Source organism: Ostrea edulis, chromosome 7 (genome assembly GCF_947568905.1).
Source record: "Ostrea edulis chromosome 7, xbOstEdul1.1, whole genome shotgun sequence".
NCBI lineage: Eukaryota > Metazoa > Mollusca > Bivalvia > Ostreida > Ostreidae > Ostrea > Ostrea edulis.
This window is the reverse complement of record NC_079170.1, coordinates 17,522,521-17,545,624: the sequence shown is the minus strand read 5'-3', so window position 1 is coordinate 17,545,624 and position 23,104 is coordinate 17,522,521. Positions and strand designations below refer to the sequence as shown.

At 36.0% G+C, this 23,104-nt stretch overlaps 1 protein-coding gene across 2 annotated transcripts; it reads left to right on the top strand.

The window, feature by feature from the left end:
- The first annotated feature begins 1,227 nt into the window (after positions 1 to 1,227).
- On the top strand, positions 1,228 to 17,294 carry LOC125655284 (transketolase-like protein 2). Of its 2 annotated transcripts, none has more exons than XM_048885520.2 (12): positions 1,228 to 1,469; positions 9,651 to 9,768; positions 10,828 to 10,941; positions 11,141 to 11,238; positions 11,945 to 12,136; positions 12,977 to 13,104; positions 13,744 to 13,940; positions 14,620 to 14,733; positions 14,866 to 15,073; positions 15,409 to 15,623; positions 16,513 to 16,729; positions 16,939 to 17,294. In XM_048885520.2, the coding sequence occupies exons 1-12, from the start codon at positions 1,363 to 1,365 to the stop codon at positions 17,109 to 17,111; spliced, it is 1,881 nt and encodes a 626-aa protein (XP_048741477.2). In that variant the 5' UTR covers positions 1,228 to 1,362; the 3' UTR covers positions 17,112 to 17,294. The 2 variants fall into 2 exon arrangements, with proteins under 2 accessions (XP_048741477.2, XP_048741478.1); XM_048885521.2 differs by lacking the exon at positions 1,228 to 1,469 and adding an exon at positions 7,430 to 7,791.
- Positions 17,295 to 23,104: the final 5,810 nt, after the last annotated feature.

The window sequence follows — 23,104 nt, the reverse complement described above, 5'->3', positions numbered from 1 at the left end:
TGACTTCTTAATTCAATGTCCTTATTGAAAATTAACCCAATTAAGAGATTTCGTATTTCTGCGTAGAGTTCATAAATTTTATTTTTAATCTTATGTCCTAAATAGAAATTCAGATAATTCATGGTAAATACCCGTCAAGGTCACTCATATGAACATCAAAATGTCTCCTTAACACAGAAGATTTCAAATTATTCGTTTTAAGGGCCCAACACGCGAAGTAATTATTTCTGACACGATTTACGACAGTCCCCTCCGTGGCAGGATATCAAGGCTCTGACGGCGTAGGCCTTAATTCTATTGCTGGCTTCTAAAGCGTTGACCAAAAATTTGTGTTCTGTTCTGCATATTAAGTTTGTCACTAGATATTCTTACCGTTTTGAGCATTTTGAACACTTGCAATTCAATGTCACTATACTTAGCGCCCTTGATATTTGGCCTACATCTTCTTTAGAACCAAAATTTAGGAAATGTTTTAGCTTAAATTTTTTGTAATGAACAGTTACATGGATAATTTCTGTATGATTTGTGTACACGTTTAAAAACGTCATATTATCCAGTCAGACTTTAGTCTTATTTATTTGTTTTAATCAGTATTTAGTCTTCTTAATGTGTTACCCCTGCTTTGAAGAAAGGCTAAATACGCACAACCCCTGACAGATTAGGGGGCCATTATCTGAAACACTAATCACCCGTGAGTATGAACTTGGTTTAATCTGTTAAGCGTAATTAATCGGCTCTTCTAGGATACCAAATTGACCAGATGCAGATTCCATTATAGTACCCAAAATTGAATATTTTCACAAAACCAAAGATCTCTCATATGAAATTTGAAATGATTAGCAATTTTAAAAAAAATTATAAATAAATTTAGGATTAATAAGTGATTGAAATAGCAAATTTCATAATTCTTCTTTCTAATGAAACCATTTTTGCGGAAATATCTTGATTTTATACAAAGTTATTTCAATTTAAAAAGTACCACACGCGTCTCATATTTCACTGATGAAACAGGCAGAAATCACGATAGTCCCAAGGGGAAGTAAATCACCAGTTACGTCAGTTATCTTACTCCGATCGCTATGTGCATGGGGTATACTATTGATGAATGGGGCGGGCACCTGCTGTGCAAATTTGACAATTTTTGATGGAGATTTAGTTGTCTTCAAATACCAGGAAGGAACGATAACTCTGGGTAGATATTATTTGGCTCGCGTTACTATCGGGATCGGTATTCTTGTTGCACTTCCTGTTAAAGCGAACGTGAGATTTGCCGGTTGGTAGTTCATCAGGTAGATCGTTTTGATCGAAGTTAGTATATATTTCTTACTTGTCAGTTACGCAGATCATTCCTGAAAGGTCAACATGAGCGAATACCACAGACCCGATGCAAAGGCTGTGCAGAACTTGAAAGACATTGCAAATAAACTGCGAATTCACAGTATTCAGATGACAGACGCCAGCAACTCGGGGTAAGCTAAAAACGCATGCTCGGGAATAGTGATATACGATAATGCAATACTGAAAATCATGAAGAATGACATGTCTATTTTTTGCAGGCATAGTGAAAACGTGAATATATCAAATCTTTGTAATGATTTAAGGCAGTTTCGGCAATTATTTAATTAAATTCGTATGTAAATTATCGTTATGTGGATAGGCATATGACCTTAGCTTTCACAATTGTAGAGATTGCACTGATTTATTGAATTTGTATTTAATTTGCATGTTGAAATAAATAAAAGATGCTAACAGACAGTTTAGATATTTATTTAAACTGAATATATAGAAATAATCAGCAAATTATTTTCAAGTGACAGACAATTTTACTTTTTAGAGAAAGTTAAAAAAATTGGAGTAGGATCGAGGGGTTTGCAAAACTTAGTACATCAACTACGGCACAATTTAAAAACAAAGATACATATATAGCCGAGTTGCAATGAAGTTGAACTCGGCTATTGGTTTGGTGATGCGGGCGGGCAGGTTGACAAGCGGGCTTCAACAAAGGAGGAAAAAAGGTCAAAGGTCAAGGTCACAGTGACTGAAAATAGATTGAAAACTTCAGACAAATATGGTTAAAGACAAGTCGTACAGATCACTTACATCAAATACCTGTCAAAATTATATGGGAGTACCTTTCTCAAACTGCGAAATGCACCGGTGAGTGGATTTATTCGCAATAGGTGTGTTAACTACGGAAAAGTTTTTGTCATTGCTGAACATACATGCGTAACATAAACTTTGATTCGTTGATTTGCCATCGTGACTGTGCAGCAGCCAATCAAATGACCCACACTTATTAATTACATACGATAATTTTTTTGGCGAGTTTGTCCACAAGTGATGGGTATCTGATGATGGGGGCCCATTTTCACAAAAAGAATTTGGTGTCTGCTAAAGTTTTATAATCTTTTTTAAGACTTGTAGTGTGGTAAAATTAGATATATACTTTACCAGACCTGCATGTATCAGAGTTTTGCCAGACCATGATCTATTCTTTAACTTGAAATTAAAAAACAAAAAAACAAATTTGTACATTAACATGGACCAAGATAACAATTTATATTAATTAATTATTGGATCACCTGTCAGCTGTACAAAAGTAGACTTGGTTATTTTCCTAATATTAACATCCAATCTTTTGAAGATATATTAGAAATTGTTCAAGTGCTTGTCTCTTTGCTATTTTGATGGTTTTGATTTAGTAGATAATAGTAGGTGTGTGTGATTTAGTATGCATATATTTGGAAATATGACTGGTTATACTTACTTGTCTGAATCTTATGGACTGATAATTTAAGATTCCCAGGGATGATGACCTTTCTTTGACAGCTGGCATCTAAGGAACAGGTTTATTTCATATTTCTATGAAGATGATAAAATTCAAATCAACCATACAGCAAGAGAAATAAAATTGGAGTAAACTAAGATTATCTATTCGATATTGATATTCAAACTGAAATTTTATGTCAAGGATTGTAATTGTTGATATCTTCCTGTCTATCTATATTGTAGTACCACCATTAATGAGGCTTTCTTTCAAAATGAAAGAGAATTCATTAAAATGAGGAAAGTCTACGTAAAAGAAATCCATGACCTCTTACCAGGGCTCTCGTTACTTTGACCGCAAAATATATAAACGTGCACAAAGACCTTATGAACTTTTAAAATGTGTAATGATTAAAACTTTGAAAAAATTTTCAGCTACATGTAATCATGTATATTGCAGTTTATACTTTTAACTTGAATTTAATATGTGTATTGCGATTTTATTTAAATGAAATTTCAGTTTTTATTAATCATGTTAATGATGACAATCTTTTTTTTTTTTTAAAGCAAATCTCCATATAATTAAAAGTTTTTAGCTAAAAGTAGAAAAAAAAAATCCCTGTCCGTCTGTATCTTACATGTGATATCTCTCGGAATCAAGCATCCAAAAGGAAGTAAAAATTCACTGAGACCAAACTTAAAAAAACATTTTGAAAAATGTTTCTTATTGACGAATTTGAGCCCATGTTATCTTGATTAATGAGATTATACAAGCATCAGAGTAGCGTTTACATGTTTTACAGTGCATGACAATAATGATTAGCCTTTAACAGTAAAGTGTTATTCTGAATTGGTGGCTACTCCATGCTTTTCTGAATGACTAGGTCCAGGGGTTGTTAACCCTTTCTTTCTCAATACCTCTCATTCTAACTTTGGTAACGAAAATTCAACAAATTTGATTCAGATAAAATTCCTTGTTCTTTGTTCAGAATCTGACACCCAACTAAAATCATGTGATCAGGGGAAAATTAAATGTAAGCAATCCATATCTAAGTTCATACAATCTCCAGCAATCTAAAGAAAAAATATGAAAGTGTTCAGAAATAAAATGGCTATTAAACTCTGTCTAGCAGAAATCAGACAATTTTCTCAGAAAATGGGGTATAAAATTATACCATTCAACAGTCATTTTAAATACTTTTTAAGCAAGAAATTGTGTTAGAATTATTGCATAGAAGAATGAGTTTAAAAGTTTATGATGGATTCACTGCAAAATGGAAAATGCTTTCAAATGAGGATGATAAAATGAATTGTTGTTTCTTTATATTATCGGTCGTTGCAGATATGTTCTCTGTATTTACATACACTATGATACATAAACATGCAATACATTTATTGAATTGAAAGATCTTTGATTACATATTAAAATTTCCTTGTAAAAAGACGACATTAGAAAATGACTGTTTTCATAGCTTTAAGGAGGTACTCTACATCGTCATAATGGCCAACTTCCTTTTAGAACATGGATGAACATATAAATATCAGCAATATTTGTCTGTCCATTAAAAAATTCTTGCCTAGCTGAGTAGCTCAGTAGGTTAGCACATCGACTGCTGAACTGTAGATCGCATGTTCGAGTCCAGCAGGGGTTTTAAATTTTCCTTAGATTGCTTTCAACTAAAACTGCATTTTTTGACTAAATAAAGTAAATTTTAAAGTTTTCAATTACAAAATATTGTTGTACATATCCTCTACTTTTCATTCATATCAAATTTCTCTGGTGTAGCATACCTCCTTAAATACATGTATCAATAAAAAATGGAAGTGATCATCAGTCTCAAGCATTCTAGAGGCCAATTTCCAGAATGGAATCTGATACTAAGACCATCAAAAGTTCAAGACACTCTCACCAACCCAGAGGAAATTGTGGATATGTCAAATTGTGAAAACAGAATTTACATGTCACGAAGTTTTTCTGATAGGAGTTTCTTTTTAGCTCGCTGGGGCGGCTGTCTAGAGAGCTATTGTCATGACCCTGGCGTCTGCGTTGCACTTTCAGGAAAGAAGTTTAGCCTGGGCTATACCTTTTGAAACAAGGGTGATAGGGTTTTTGATATTTCGCATATAGATGCCTCATGAAGAGAACTTTGTTTTGGTACCAAGATGTTTGACCCTGTGACCTTGAACTAAAGGAATAGGTTATGTAGAGTCATGCTTCCTGGTGAGCTGTGTTGTCTTCCTGTTTACTTAGTGATTTGAAGCTATAAAATTCATAAACTGTCATGTGAATACCAAAAATCCATTATTGATCTTCATTGAGGCAGTTTAGCAGAAATGTTCAGTTATTTATTAAAAATCTGTGTCAAAAGTAACCAATTCAATTTAATAGTAAATTAATTTTCCTGTTTCATATATATCACATATTGCTTATTGGTACAATAAAGAAATCTGCTGTGGCCTAGAGCACTATATGCATTAATTGGTAAAAAATTGTGGTATTTCACAACCCCAATGTTACTTCACAAAATGCTCGGCATTTAGATTCGAGAATCACAGGTCTTTCCGACATGACCTTAAAAATGGAGGTCTCGTGTCACGGCAAGCGTTGGCATGATAAAAAACCTCACTGCTACGGCCCTGAGCACCAAGCATGGTTCTGAATTTGTTGTACTTTACTGTGAAAATATATTTCAAAAACTCCATGATACCGGTGCACCAGAGTCTCCAGCACAGATACAAAGTTTAGAGGGTATTTTATTGAGTTTGATCACATATGGGAAATGATTTGCCAAATTCGAATTTTTCCAGGTTAAACATTTAGAATGAAGATTTTACAGCCCTGTGAGGGGTATTTATAAATTGCAGAGAATTATTGTAGATTATTATACATGTGGCAGGCTCCTGTAGAATACTAGATTGAAAGATGTAAAATATATGGGGTATCTTGTTCATTATGTATGCATTAGGGGATCAGTTCAGTTGCAGACTTAATTGGTCGTAACGGTGCGGCCGGGTAATTATTCCAGATATTACACAGATGAATTGAATACACTACGTAGATCAGCTTTAATACTTCAATTGAATATATCTATATACTGGAGACTTTGGTGCACTAGATATATGTAAAATAAATTTTTGGGATTTTTTTTAGCTGCCTTAGTTGTTATGATATATGTAGTTGAGTGCAGTTTAAGCTGGAATTGGAGTGAATTGACACTGAAGAAAGGTGATCAGTTCCACTTGCGGGAGACATCTTGTGTCACTTTGTTTTCTTTCTGGGTTTTTTTTCCAGATGAAATTGATTTTTTGAATTTCCGAAATTATAACAAATATGTCAGATCAGCATACCAATTGACAGAATGACAGAAATGTTTGTAACGGAGGGGAGGTGGGAATGTGGTGTTTTACATATACAGGTGGGAATAGGGTGTTTTACATATACAGGTGGGAATGTGGTGTTTTACATATACAGGTGGGAATGTGGTGTTTTACATATACAGGTGGGAATGTGGTGTTTTACGTATACTGGTGGGAATAAGGTGTTTTACATATACAGGTGGGAATGTGGTGTTTTACATATACAGGTGGGAATGTGGTGTTTTACATATACAGGTGGGAATGTGGTGTTTTACATATACAGGTGGGAATGTGGTGTTTTACATATACAGGTGGAAATAGGGTGTTTTACATATACAGGTGGGAATGTGGTGTTTTACATATACAGGTGGGAATGTGGTGTTTTACATATACAGGTGGGAATGGAGTGTTTTACGTATACAGGTGGGAATAGGGTGTTTTACATATACAGGTGGGAATAGGGTGTTTTACATATACAGGTGGGAATGTGGTGTTTTACATATACAGGTGGGAATGTGGTGTTTTACATATACAGGTGGGAATGTGGTGTTTTATGTATACAGGTGGGAATGTGGTGTTTTACATATACAGGTGGGAATAGGGTGTTTTACGTATACAGGTGGGAATAAAGTGTTTTACATATACAGGTGGGAATAGAGTGTTTTACGTATACAGGTGGGAATGGGGTGTTTTACGTATACAGGTGGGAATAGGGTGTTTTACGTATACAGGTGGGAATAGGGTGTTTTACGTATACAGGTGGGAATGTGGTGTTTTACATATACAGGTGGGAATAGGGTGTTTTATGTATACAGAACCTTTGAAACTTGTGTATTCATTTTACTAAAATGCAGTGCTAGATAAAACTCCCAGTAGACTGAAAGTGTTTCTTACAGGTAGATCTTGATAAGGTCATAAAGAGTCATTTAAAACTCCCCCCCTTTTGTCTCCACCCACGTCATATCAGGTGTTTTGATTATATTGCAGCTGACACGAAGGTCCCCCAGTTCCTTTTTAAGAAAAAAAAGAAAATCCTGACTACTGAGGTTTTTGTAAATTAGAAAAGAAATATGTCCAAGGGATATCATCTTTAACTAGTGGTGTATGTGGGTAGGAGAAAACCTCTGTTTGACAGGATATTGTATAATTTGTGGAGCCTCTTCTAACTGCAGCTTGTTCAGTGGACGTTTAAATATCTACTTGAGTTTATCTGTATGACATTCTGAATCATTTCCTGACAGCAGTGCATTACGACTTAGTGGACATTTACATTAGTTTACTATTTTAGTAATTAATTAATCACTTTGATTTTTAAACATTGCAGGAAAGGCACAATGCTCATTTGCAAGAATAAATATTATCAATTGTATAGGATTGATGACCCCTTTGTTGATTTTTATCCTGAGTGAATATACAAACAGACTGACTCGTTGGTTGTCATCAACATTTCCTCTAATTGTGTTGTCATCCTGGGTTGCTCATCTTTCACAGCTTGTTTTTAAAAGCTACAGCCTACTCGGTGTTATATTGAAATATCGTATTGGGTGTCTGTATGTGAGTAGAAATCATGGCCGGAACTATTGATTCAGAGACAAGACAGGTTCTTGCAGACATTGCCAATAAGCTACGAATTCACAGTATTAATTCTACTACTGCTGCTGGCACTGGGTGAGTGAGTGTACTTAGTTTGTCTCTCTGTAAGTGGCAAGCTGTAGCCATTATATCATTTTTTATAAATGAAGTGACCTTTAAAATATTTCTACATGTACAGTCTCTGCAGTGTGAGGGTTATACACCATGTAGTGACTATCCGTATTGTATAAATGTTTAATGTATAATGCATAAATGTTTAATGTATAAATTATTCCTTATAATTATACATTAATAACCGACATGGAACAATGTTTCAATCTGAAACACAGAAATGTATTTTTTCAAGAATTTCAAATACATTGGTTAATTCTCAGTTATGATGTCACAGTTGAATATTGTGTAGTCATGACTTGTTGAGAAGTGAGCATATCCATAAAATATAGGGTAGACATGTTGTAAGGTGTTTTGTAAGAGAAATTACATTGTGGATTTTCATTTCAGCATCATTAAGATTTTCATTTCAGCATCATTAAGCAGGCATGTAACCATGACGTAATTAGGGTTTTATTTTATGAAAATTAAAGGATAAGAACGATTGGTCTGCAAGATCTTTAATAACCAATTGACACACCAGATAAAATTGTGCCTTTCCTTGCCCATTATAAACCAGGCATAAAGGATCAGTATTGTTGGAGTGCTGTTGGAATTAATGTGTTTACATTCATTTACATTGCATTGATTTCTGGTAGAAAATTGTGTTTGTACACTTTGAAGCAGTGAGGAATGTGTTGCTGACGTCTTACAGGTATTAGGGTTGGCAGGTGATATTACACCGGTATAATGGCTGAAATATTAAATTCATTGGTTGCGAAAGTTGACTAGAGTGCAAGATAATCATTTGCTATATGATTGCTTGATATTGAAGTTGATATTTTTTGTGTGCATTTTAAAAACTTTTGTTGAGATTTTTTTTTTATTATGACTAAATACCTCATAGCCGTAATAGAAAGTAGAATGATTCAGAATATATAACTTTTTATTATATGTGCACATACTCAGAAAATAATTTTCTTCCTTGATGATATCATCCAGAGGGAGCACTACCAGTGGATGTGATATCTTAACAAAGAGCAACATTCTTTGCAGAGTCACTATGCCCAGTCATAGGCCAGGTTAGGTGGGCAGTGTTGGATCAATTGCTAAAAGGAATTTTAAATCGTGTTTAAATTTATGAAGAAATGTTAAACTTTAGGGTCGTTTTAAATTTACAAAATACTGTAAATCATCCATGATAAACATGCAAGAAACATTTATGATATCTGTGATGAATGTATAGTCCCTTGCTTGTCAATATTTGTTGTCACGAAATGGTTATTTTATATATGGCATGCCGAGCAGAACAACACTTATGAATTATTTTGGCCATTGTTGGTGCATCTGTCACACCTTTAAATGTTTGTAACTGTAAGAAATAGGACTTTGACTGGTGAATTTATTTTTTGTTGGGGTCATTCTGTATATGATATGGCTCTGTTTGTCAAGTCTATTTACCAGATGGGAGAGTTTTTAACTTGAAATAAAAGATCAGTGAAACTTTGTTCCAGAGTTTGTCTCAGCTTCCCAGCTTCCTCTTGTTCAACCCCCCCCCCCCTTGTCAATTTCATGTGGCTCTGTAAAGGCATATGGACCACAGCTTAGAAACATGTATGTGCAGTCAGGTGTGTGTCCTACAAAGGGAATGGTTCTGTTTTGTGTAGGCTAACTTGTAAACATTAATTTTCATATCCTAAATGTCAATCTGGCAATCAAAAATAAAGTTTGGTCCAAACTATGCAAATGAGTGTTTGTTAGATCTGAGGAGGTACTAGATTAATAATTTATAGAAAATATTTTGAATAAAAAGATCTTGATAATGGAGAACTTTCTTCTTACAGACACCCAACGTCATGTTGTTCTATCGCAGAGATTATGTCAGTCCTGTTCTTCAATGCCATGAAGTACTCCATCTCCGAACCAAGGGGAGATAATAACGACAGATTTGTCCTCTCCAAGGTAAAAATCTGGTTGGGTGATTTTGTGTTTTTAGGAATACCACAGTGCAATGAGAATAAAATTTGATATATTCTGGAAGTCAATCTGGATAGATGGAGACCATTGCAATTGTGATTCCAAAATATTTTTGACAGTTATCCAAACAGCAGACAAATCATGGTATTGACTGTGTGGATTTGCCAACTATACACCTGTTCATGTTCACCAAGATACTTTTTCTGATTTTTTTTTTCAACATAAAAACAATTACACATGTATATGACTTCACAATAAATAGAACAGGTATAATGATAAAGTTGTTCAGATTAGTGATTTATAAAGATGATGGACTGAGCATTCGCTTAGTCATTTTTGGCAAATTACGTAGGAGGAGTTAAAAGTTAGCTAAGAATTAGCTTCATTTGATGAGCATAAAAAAGAAACAGTGTTTAACAGGTAGATTTGTAATAGTTTGTAAGAACAATGCTAAAGAAACAAGATGCCCATGGGTGACAAAAGTAACCTGAATCCATTCACTTGCCAACTTTTAATTTGAAATTTATATAGCTCCACAAAAAGTTCATGATTTCAACAAACTGAAATCTACATATGCTATTTAGAGTCATAAACTGGTCATTTATTCAAGATAATAATGGCTGGTAACATTGTTCAGGGATAAACACTATGCAGACCATCTATTTTTAACATTACGTCAATGATTTTATTACATACAATTCAATACCTCTTAAAGTATTTCCAGATTTATCGAATTTGTGAATTAAAAACAGGTGTCATGTTAAACATACATTGTAGTAGTGATTACAGTACTGTAGATTTTTTTTATTGGGAGTAAAAATAGTAGATTGAGGAAAACACATTTTAGTGGGGACGTGATTTGTAGATTGAGAAGAATGCACAAGTGTGATAGTTGTATGTAAATCAGAATTATAAAAAGTTTAGCAATATAAACATAAGTGAAGCAAACTTCAATAATGCATCTGACTTTAATTCAATGCTCAGGTAAAATATTAATTCTATAAACACCTTGTCATTGTCTGTTGTTTTGACTTTGATTGACAGGGTCATGCTGCTCCAATTCTCTATGCTGCCTGGGCAGAGGCAGGCTTATTTCCAACGTCTGAACTGTTGAAGCTGCGTAAAATTGAATCCGATCTGGAGGGACATCCCACCCCAGTAAGAGCTCGTTACTTAACATCAAAATTTAATAAAAATAGATTTTTAAAAGTATGTTTTAGGTGTTTTGTGGTTATTTTGTCTACTTTCATTCTTGATCCGGGATGTTTATAATGATTTTGACTGTAAATATTCACAAATGTAATGGTCAGACTGCGATGGAGGAAAGAAAATAAAATTTACGATTATTTAATAACAGCGACTTAACTTCATTGACGTGGCCACTGGTTCCCTAGGACAGGGCTTAAGCTGTGCTGCAGGGATGGCGTACACCGGAAAATATCTAGACAAAGCTGAGTATGTATCACTCTGTAATTACTAGGCTAAACACAGAAATATCTACTAGACAAAGAGGAGTATGTATAACTGACTGGGCTAAACACAGAAATATCTAGACAAAGAGGAGTATGTATAACTATGTAATGACTGGGTTAAACACAGAAATATCTAGACAAAGCGGAGTATGTATATCTCTGACAAACTGAGTATGTATAACTTTGTTAGTGGGCTAAACACAGAAATATCGAGACAATGATGAGTATGTATAACTCTGTGATTACTATAGGCTAAACACAGAAATATCGAGACAATGTTGAGTACATATAAGTCTGTAATTACTTGAGATACACAGAAAGTTGTGGACAAAGCTCAGTATGTGTAACTTTGTAATTACTGGAGATATATACAGGCAAATACTCCTCCTTTGAATTGCTGTTCACATGAAATTCCCATGTACATATCACTTGAAATTCACGTTGAAAAATTCTCTTGAATTTCATGTGAAGTTATTAATATAAAAAAAAATCCATGTGAATTCACGTTTAATGCTCTTTTCATGTGAAATTCATGTTAAAAATTTCACAGGAAATTCATGTAAATTCAAGTGAAATTCATGTGAAGCACATTTACCTGTATACACATTGAAATATGTAGACATGGATGAGTATGCAAGATTTGTATTTACTGGACTTGTTATTGATGATAATCATGCTGTAATTTTCAGTTACCGTGTATACTGCATCATTGGAGATGGTGAGAGTGCAGAGGGGTCAATCTGGGAAGCTATGGCATTCAGCAGCCATTACAACCTAGACAACTTAGTGGCCGTCTTTGATGTGAACCGTCTGGGTCAAAGTGAACCGACCACCCTTCAGCACGACATGGATGTTTACAGGAAGAGAGCAGAAGCTTTTGGGTAAAACTACAAACTCATACCCTAAAATGATATACTGCTGTCTCTGAAATTAATCAACTAATGAAAACGTTTGTCTTAAATCATTTTTGACCAGGTATTGCACTTTAGCTGTAAACAAAGATGGGTGACCGGGTGTTGAAATAAGAAATTTTCAAATTGGTTGTCAAATAAAAACTCCTCTATCACTTTTGACCAGTGATTTTTGGCCCAGGAAAAATTAAAATTTATGTTTACCTCCAAGGCATGTGAAGATGAATATGACGTTCTGATTTTCTTCTAGTTAGCTGGATCACAGCCAATCGGAAAACTCAGAAATATTGAATCATATAATGAATAGTATTAGTATTCTATTATTGCACATTTATGATTGATATATAGAATTACTTTATTAAAAGCACTTACACTGTACTGTACATGATGCATTAAAATTTGATAAAATGCACAGTGTATATGCAATGTTGAAAATAATGTAAGAATGATAGATTGTAAAACAATTCCCAAATATGAATGATTAAGATATTTTTAAAAACCCTATGAAAGTTATATGTAAAATGTTGTTAGAAAAAGACCTTAGATAAATTTGACAGGAGACGGGAATGGAGACTAATGGGTTATCTACAAATAGATCTTGTTTAAATGTTTCCTTGTTTTTTCTTTTTGTTAGTTTTAAAAGTAAAGTAAAGTCAGTGTGTTTTGAACATAATTATATTATTTTTAATGGGTTTTTGTTGTTGAATATTTATTCTGTAGATTGCTTTAGAGTAATTCATCCTATTAGATACACTGTAAGGTTCTACATGAATCCAATAGTATTATTGTGTATTATTTATTTCTGGACAGTTGGAACACCAGTGTGGTAGATGGACATGACGTGGATGCCTTATGTAAGGCTTTTCATGATGCTAGCACTGTGAAGGGAAGACCAACTTGTATCGTGGCCAAGACCTTCAAAGGCAAAGGGATTCCAGGTAGGGTTAAAGACCTTCAAAGGCAAAGGGATTCCAGGTAGGGTTAAAGTGTGTCGGTTCCCCAAATCAGAATCTACACAAGGTATTAGTGAGACAAGAATTCTCACTGTGATGTTGATTTCCTAAATTGTTCAATCTATGTAGTCATTCATGTATTTCATACTGGGAAATCATTTAAATTTATGGAATAAATTTTCATGGATTGTCACGGTTTCTATATTTTCATGGGCATGTATTTTTGTGGGTATGAATTTTGTACACTGGAGCATATGATTTGTGCATTTGAAATTTTGAATTTGTGGAATTGAGATGCCCGTGAAATTGAGTAACTGTGAAAATCCGATATACCCAGAAATTTTCACCCCCATTTTATTTTTGCCCAATGCCCCCTTGTTCTTAACAGCTAGGTGAATTCAAAATTGTGCTAATCTGATATACATGTCTTCTCAAAAGTAGCCATAGGTGATTTGTGACAAATTCAAAATGAGACAAGATGATTTTTCAAGGTGTCTAGGTGAAAATATCATGAGGATAAATTTCACAGTAAGCATTACAACGATTCCACAGCACCTTATGTTGTATGTATCGTATTCAATTCTACGATGTTAAAACATTGATAAAATAAATATGTCTTTTTAGGCATTGAGGATCAAGAAAACTGGCATGGTAAGCCTTTGTCTGCCAAATCAGAGGCAGCGATCCAGGCCATCACAGAAAACATGAAGAACAAAGGGCCCCATGGACTGACCCCTAAATCACCTGGCAACCTCGCCAAACCTGTCAACATCACCAACATCAAGCTGTCTGAACCTCCCACCTACGATAAAGGAGCTCAGGTAGGATGTTATTATTCTAATGACCCCTAACGTTGTTATAAATGTATAGGGGTTTAAATTTTAATCCACACTATACAGGGACTGACAAATTGAAATTTAGAGCTGTTTTTGGTTTTGTCTACAAATACGATTTTCTACGAATTTGTTGAAAGCATATTTTTGTATTTCTTTTTGAGACTTGCAGTACTGACTATCAAATATGGCAACATAAAAATGCCTTTATTGTACTTGAGTACTTTAGCTATCAGTGAATAGCTGTTGTATACTAATAAAATTGGCCAGAAGACTCCAGTTCATCAATTATTAGTTTACCTGATTCATGGACTAGAGTGATATTTTTTTATCAAAACTATTAGATGAAAAATTGAAATTGTAGAAATCATGTAACTACAGACATCAGAATTGAATTTATACAAAAATATATAATAGAAAATTAAGGGCAGGTTCATTCTGCTTTATAGACTCATAAAAACAATGAATTGAAACCCGAGTAAAAATCAGATTTTGTTTTGGAAAACTGAATTCAAAGCTGGATGCAGTATGAAAAGGAGACACTGTCAACTTACAAATACCCTTTTCAAAAAGTAATTGCTGAGACATAATATATGAATTCCTAGTACTGGATATTTCCTTTTGCAGTAATTCTAATGCTTTATTCCCGCTAACTTTCTTTTGATAGGTTGCCACCAGAGCTGCCTATGGAACAGCCCTTGTGAAGATCGGCAAGGGTAATGACAGAGTGGTTGCCATGGATGGAGATACTAAAAATTCAACATTTTCCATCAAGTTCAAGGTTTGTCAAGTTGTGCACTGCTATTCAACTACCTCGGAAACCGATCACAGAATATGAGAACCCGATGTAATTTTTATGTTTTGACGTTTATAGGTGTCACATAGTAAACCGACAGTAATGTTCTCATTGTAGGAGGCTTTTCCTGACCGCTTTATCGAGTGCTTCATTGCCGAGCAGAATCTGGTTGGTGTAGGAATTGGCTGCGGAACCAGAGGTCGAACTGTTCCATTTATCTCCACATTTGCGTGCTTCCTGTCCAGGGCATTTGATCAGATCAGAATGGGTGCTATTTCTCAGACAAACGCTAACTTTGTGGGCTCTCATTCTGGTGTTTCTATTGGTGAGTGTTTTGTTTCAGTGTCAACTCTACATTAAAAGGGTGGGTAGGGGTTATTATACATGCAGTTCGCCAGAAGAGCTGATTTGCAAGATCATTAATTTTTGCGGATGTGTACATATAATGTAGATAAATGTTGTATAATAGACAAACCCATAAAGGACTTCATGTGATTACAGCCTTTCTAGGCCTCATAAAACTCGCAATTTTAAAGCTTTAAATGAAATTTCATGAAAGAGACCATATCTTAATGCATTTTCACACTTTTTCGTCCATGACCCCTCTCTAGATCTTCATCTGTTGAAAATAATGAAAATATTGATTATGACGGAACACAGGTGAAGACGGCCCCTCACAGATGGCGTTGGAGGATCTGTCTATGTTCCGCAGTATCCCCGGCTCCACCGTGTTCTATCCTAGTGATGCCGTGTCTACTGAGCGGGCCGTAGAGCTGGCAGCCAACACTCCAGGCGTCTGCTTCATCAGGACTAGCCGTCCAAACACCCCCATTCTGTATAGTGCAGATGACAACCTGCAGATCGGAAAAGCCCGGGTAGGTATCATATTTAAAATTTGAATAACTTATCTATATCCACCAATTCACCAAAAGATGGATTTCAGAAGCATGCCTTTTTATTGTGCAACTCCGATTTAAAGCATTGATCTGCAGTTACTTACTTGCATGTAGAATATTATGAATTTCTAAAAATTTAACATGGCTATGGCTGCTAAATAATACCTTAGTGAATTCACTGTCCAAAAGTGAAATTTCCAACCTATAGATAATATTTGTTCCCCACTTCAGTAAAAGGAGGCGAGTATTGTATTCTTGCATACCAGAATATCAGTCCATTACTTCTCTCAAAAAATTGATTTTCAATTAATTGAGGAAAATCACTTGGTAATATTGGCCAACTCTGCAATCTCTGATGCTGAAGCATGTAAAACAGTTTAGTTCTGCGTTAGGATGGAGGTACTGGATGTAACTATGATGTCATAGTCTTCTGCATTACGTGAGGATATGTTGTGAAATATAAAGCGCATACCAAGACAAATATCAGAGAGCAGTGTTTCCAGTCGACATCTGTTTCTGTTGAGGATGGTCGAATTCTCTAATTCTGAACCGAGGAAGACAGCATGATGGTTGATAATGTGAATATTGTTTTCAAATTAGCTGATTTTTGTCCCATGCTACCGTGAAAAATGTAGATAAGTACATGTATTATATGAAATATATGATTACTGTGTTTTGCTGAGGGTAAGAAAATGTGATAGAAGGCGAAGCTTGCTTTCATCTTAAGTGGGGGACACAAAGTCATTGAAATTGCTCAGATTTACTAGAGCGTTATTAGAGTAATGGTGACATTTGTTATTCTAGCTGCCATCACCATTGTATTTTGTGAATTCTGTTGGTAGGTTGTATTTGTGAATTCTGTTTGTAGGTGGTACGTAAGAGTGACAGCGACAAAGTGACGGTGATCGGATGCTGTGTTACTTTGTTCGAAGCCCTGAAGGCAGCAGACAAACTCGCTATTGATGGAGTCAACATCCGTGTGATCGACCCCTTCACCATTAAACCCATCGATGAAGAAACAATTCGAAAAAATGCCAGAGAGACAGGCGGAAAGATTATAACTGTGGAGGATCACTACCCTGAAGGTCAGATGTGTGGGGTCTCAAAGCTGGACTATAACAATGTTGTTCTCTTATCCTGCGCACGTTGCAGAAATAATGCAACACAGTTAACGTAAATGTAACGAGTGGCTATGAAAGAATGAACAGAACAAGCTAACACGATTATAATCACCCATACTTATTTGTACTTTTTTCTTTATCTCCCTTGCTAACACTTGATTCTCTATTGATAGGTGGTCTTGGTGAGGCTGTGTGCTCAGCCGTGGCTTGCTGTCGTGACATCACCGTCAAGAAGCTTGCCGTACCGGAAATACCGAGATCTGGCAAGAGTGGTGAACTCCTGGAGAGATACGGAATCAGTGCTAACTGTATTGTCAAGGCTGTCAACCAAATTCTGTCCCAGTAACCTAGTGCTGCTTCTCCAGACTATAAATACCAGTCCTATATCAAGTCTTACTGTATAGAATAAAGCTGGTAGTTTATTACACGTTTGTATGTTTAACCCCACAAAAAGACATGCATTTGATATATGTGTATATGATATTAGTGAACTAGTGCTGAATTTCTTTAATAAAAATCTGTCTCTCAGGATAGTTGTTGACCAACCGATGTACTCCACTTTGAAGCTATGTAGCCAGATCTTGATTTTAAAAAATTGTTATAACTCCAGGCATATTTTTATGTTCTTCAATTGGCTGTCAGCTATTCAAAGTGCATTACAAGCAGATTTCTTTCATCCTTTGGTTCTGTAGATCAAGAAATTGTCGTGAGACTTTATTTTTGCATAGTTTATGTCGATTTCTATCCGGAAGAATTTTTTAGCAAATAGTTGATGATGTCATAAATATTTACTTTGGCAAACTTAATAAACTTTGTTGTGGTTTGTTTGACAACATACTGCATTGATGTCATAATGCCAAACTAAACAAGATTGAAGAACAATGATGTCAAAAAGGCAATCCAACTATTGCGTTAAAAAGCATCGTTGGCTGTTCCGGCTTCTTGACAAGTATGAAGAGTTATAGAAAATGGGATATTATACATAAAAAAAAAATCAAATCTAAATTTAATTTGTATATAAATGCTTCTTTTCTGACATCTATTGACTTGATACTGTGAAGCGGTATTTCAGACACATTTCCAAAACAGGCTTATGCACACTTTGTGCATACAATATGCATTTGTGGTTTTCCTTTGCTCTGTAAACATACCATAGAAAAATAGTTTAGATTTTTTGGGAGGTCAAAGGACATAGATACTTGTTTGAAGTATGCTCATAAAAGTCATGAAAAACCTGCAGCGAGGGTGAAACACTCATCCACCTCCTGTTTGAAATTCCTTAGCCTCTGTTGACTTTGTCTCAACCAGCCATCTCCTATCAACAGCTAGATACAAACGTACACTCTCAGACTCATTGACAACTAGATACAAATGTACACTCTCAGACTCATATCCACAACTAGATACTAACATACACTCTCGGACTCATATCCACAACTAGATACAAACGTACACTCTCAGACTCATATCAATAACTAGATACAAACGTACACTCTCATACTCATATCCACAACTAGATACAAACGTTCACTCTCAGACTCATATCCACAACTAGATACTAACATACACTCTCATACTCATATCCACAACTAGATACAAACGTACACTCTCAGACTCATATCCACAACTAGATACAAACGTTCACTCTCATACTCATATCCACAACTAGATACTAACATACACTCTCAGACTCATATCCACAACTAGATACAAACATACACTCTCAGACTCATATCCACAACTAGATACAAACGTTCACTCTCAGACTCATATCCACAACTAGATACAAACGTTCACTCTCAGACTCATATCCACAACTAGATACAAACGTTCACTCTCAGACTCATATCCACAACTAGATACAAACGTTCACTCTCAGACTCATATCCACAACTAGATACAAACGTACACTCTCAGACTCATATCCACAACTAGATACAAACGTACACTCTCATACTCATATCCACAACTAGATACAAACGTACACTCTCAGACTCGTATCCACAACTAGATACAAACGTACACTCTCAGACTCGTATCCACAACTAGATACAAACATACACTCTCAGATACAAATGTACACTCTCATACTCATATCCACAACTAGATACAAACGTACACTCTCAGACTCATATCCACAACTAGATACAAACATACACTCTCAGACTCATATCCACAACTAGATACAAACATACACTCTCAGACTCATACCCACAACTAGATACAAACATACACTCTCAGACTCATATCCACAACTAGATACAAACGTTCACTCTCAGACTCATATCCACAACTAGATACAAACATACACTCTCAGACTCATATCCACAACTAGATACAAACGTACACTCTCAGACTCATATCCACAACTAGATACAAACATACACTCTCAGACTCGTATCCACAACTAGATACTAACATACACTCTCAGACTCATATCCACAACTAGATACAAACATACACTCTCAGACTCATATCCACAACTAGATACAAACATACACTCTCAGACTCGTATCCACAACTAGATACAAACGTACACTCTCAGACTCGTATCCACAACTAGATACAAACGTACACTCTCAGACTCATATCCACAACTAGATACAAACATACACTCTCAGACTCATATCCACAACTAGATACAAACGTTCACTCTCAGACTCATATCCACAACTAGATACAAACATACACTCTCAGACTCATATCCACAACTAGATACAAACGTACACTCTCAGACTCATATCCACAACTAGATACAAATGTACACTCTCAGACTCATATCAATAACTAGATACAAACGTACACTCTCAGACTCATATCCACAACTAGATACAAACATACACTCTCAGACTCATATCCACAACTAGATACAAACGTTCACTCTCAGACTCATATCCACAACTAGATACAAACACACACTCTCAGACTCGTATCCACAACTAGATACAAACACACACTCTCACTCATATCCACAACTAGATACAAACGTACACTCTCAGACTCGTATCCACAACTAGATACAAACGTACACTCTCAGACTCATATCCACAACTAGATACAAACATACACTCTCATACTCATATCCACAACTAGATACAAACGTACACTCTCAGACTCATATCCACAACTAGATACAAATGTACACTCTCAGACTCATATCAATAACTAGATACAAACGTACACTCTCAGACTCATATCCACAACTAGATACAAACGTTCACTCTCAGACTCGTATCCACAACTAGATACAAACATACACTCTCAGACTCATATCCACAACTAGATACAAACGTACACTCTCAGACTCATATCCACAACTAGATACAAATGTACACTCTCAGACTCATATCAATAACTAGATACAAACGTACACTCTCAGACTCATATCCACAACTAGATACAAACATACACTCTCAGACTCATATCCACAACTAGATACAAACACACACTCTCAGACTCGTATCCACAACTAGATACAAATGTACACTCTCAGACTCATATCCACAACTAGATACAAATGTACACTCTCAGACTCATCAATAACTAGATACAAACGTACACTCTCAGACTCATATCCACAACTAGATACAAACATACACTCTCAGACTCATATCCACAACTAGATACAAACATTCACTCTCAGACTCATATCCACAACTAGATACAAACACACACTCTCAGACTCGTATCCACAACTAGATAAAAACACACACTCTCACTCATATCCACAACTAGATACAAACGTACACTCTCAGACTCGTATCCACAACTAGATACAAACGTACACTCTCAGACTCATATCCACAACTAGATACAAACATACACTCTCAAATACAAATGTACACTCTCAGACTTGTATCCACAACTAGACTCGCACACACACTCTCACTCATATCCATAAGTAGATACATACACTCTCAGATTGATGGCAGAAATCTTCAGTCACGAAACCTAAACTACATATCTAACAGCAATCTGAATAATCAAACAAGAGGCCCATGGGCCACATCGCTCACCTGAGTCACCTTGGCCCATATCTGAAGACTTTCCATATATATTTGCATGTAAAACCTTGGTCCCTATTATGGCCCAAACTACCCTTTGCAAACTTGAATCTACACTATGTCAGAAAGCTTTCATGTAAATGTCAACTTCTTTGGCCCAATGGTTCTTTTAAAGCTTTTTTCTATATTTGTATGTAAAACTTTGACCCCCCCCCCACTTGTGGCCCCATCCTACCCCCCCGGGACCATGATTTGAACAAACTTGAATCTGCACTATGTCAGAAAGTTTTCTTGTAAATATCAGCTTTTCTGACTCAGTGGTTATTGAGAAAAAGATTTTAACTATATATTTGTATGTAAAACTTTGATCCCCCTTGTGGCCCCATCCTACCCCAGAGCCCATGATTTGAAGAAACTTGAATCTGCACTATGTCAGAAAGTTTTCATGTAAAAATCAGCTTTACTGACTCAGTGGTTCTTGAGAAGAAGATTTTTCCTATATATTTGTATGTAAAACTTTGATCCCCTTTTGTGGCCCCATCCAACCCCCGGAGCCCATCATTTGAACAAACTTGAATCTGCATTATGTCAGGAAGCTTTCATGTAAATCTCAGCTTTTCTGGCTTAGTGGTTCTTGAGAAGAAGATTTTTAAAGTTTTTCCCTATATATTTGTGTGTAAAACTTTGATCCCCCCTTGGGGCCCCATCTTATCCCCGGGGGCCATGATTTGAACAAACTTGAATCTGCACTATGTCAGGAAGTTTTCATGTAAAAATCAGCTTTACTGACTCAGTGGTTCTTGAGAAGAAGATTTTTAAAGATTTTTCCTATATATTTGTATGTAAAACTTTGATCCCCTATTGTGGCCCCATCCAACCCCAGGGGCCCATGATTTGAACAAACTTGAATCTGCATTATGTCAGGAAGCTTTCACGTAAATCTCAGCTTTTCTGGCTTAGTGGTTCTTGAGAAGATTTTTAAATGACCCCACCCTATTTTTGCATTTTTGTGATTATCTCCCCTTTGAAAGGGACATGGCCCTTCATTTGAACAAACTTGAAAGCCCTTCACCCAAGGATGCTTTTGGCCAAGTTAGGTTGAAATTGGCCCAGTGGTTCTGGAGAAGAAGTCGAAAATGTGAAAAGTTTACAGACAGACGGACAGACAGACAGACGGACGCCGGACAAAATGTGATCAGAATAGCTCACTTGAACCTTCGGTTCAGGTGAGCTAAAAACTCTTTCGGAGTCCCAATGCAACGTCGATCATGGTGTATGGTTAGTGTCATTTGAAAATAGTCTGTTCATTATAAGCAATAAATAACAAGTTTTAAAAACTGGAAAATGGAATTGGGTTGCTACATGATCATAATCTTCTAAGAAGCCTTTGGCCACCAAAGGATTTGACCATTTCATTTCCTAATGGAAATTTCTTCAAAATTCGTTATCATACCCTTATCCCCCCCCCCCCCCCCCCCCCCCCCCCCCCCCCCGGCAACTTTGTTGCGGGGTGGGGGTATACTGAATTGGGTTGTTCGTCTGTAGATGCACTGGTTTCCGAGCTCTAAAGCATTATCCATTCCACATACAGTCACCAAATGGACTACCCATGGGACGATGTTCCCTATCAAATTTGGGGTCGAAAGTGAAGCGCACTGGGCATCGAAGTAGCAATATGGTTTCATCTCTTATCCATTTCGTCCCGTGGGGATCCTAGAATAGTTCCTCAGTACCCTTACTTGTCGTAAGAGGTGACTAAATGGGGCGGTCCTTCGGATGAGACTGCAAAAACCAAGGTCCTGTGTCGCAGCAGGTGTAGCACGATAAAGATCCCTCCCTGCTCAATGGCCATGAGCGCTGAGCATAAGCCTAAATTTTGCAGCCCTTCACCAGCAATGGTGATGTCTCCATATGAGAGAAATATTCTCGAGAGGGACGTAAAACAACATTCAATCAATCTCATCCACTTCTCGCTAGAGAAGAGACTACCCAAGGTTTCGTCATCCCCTTTCTTTTTTACACTCAGAAAAGAGGTAATTTATGCCTATCAACAACACCCTTTGGAAGATTGGGGTAAGCGGGGGGCATTCTTGGTGAGAATTACTCACAGTACCTCTCGTTTTTTATTTAACACAACAGATGCATAAAGTTCATTGTAAGAATTCATGAAATGATGTAAAACTCAAACTCTTGTGAATAAAATCAGATCTACAGTACGTTAAAAACTTGAGTATTTAAATATCACATCAGTTCACGACTTTAATTTATTGAGTAAACTGGTCTTGAACTTAACATTATGATCAATGGTCATGATACAATAAATATTGACTGTGGT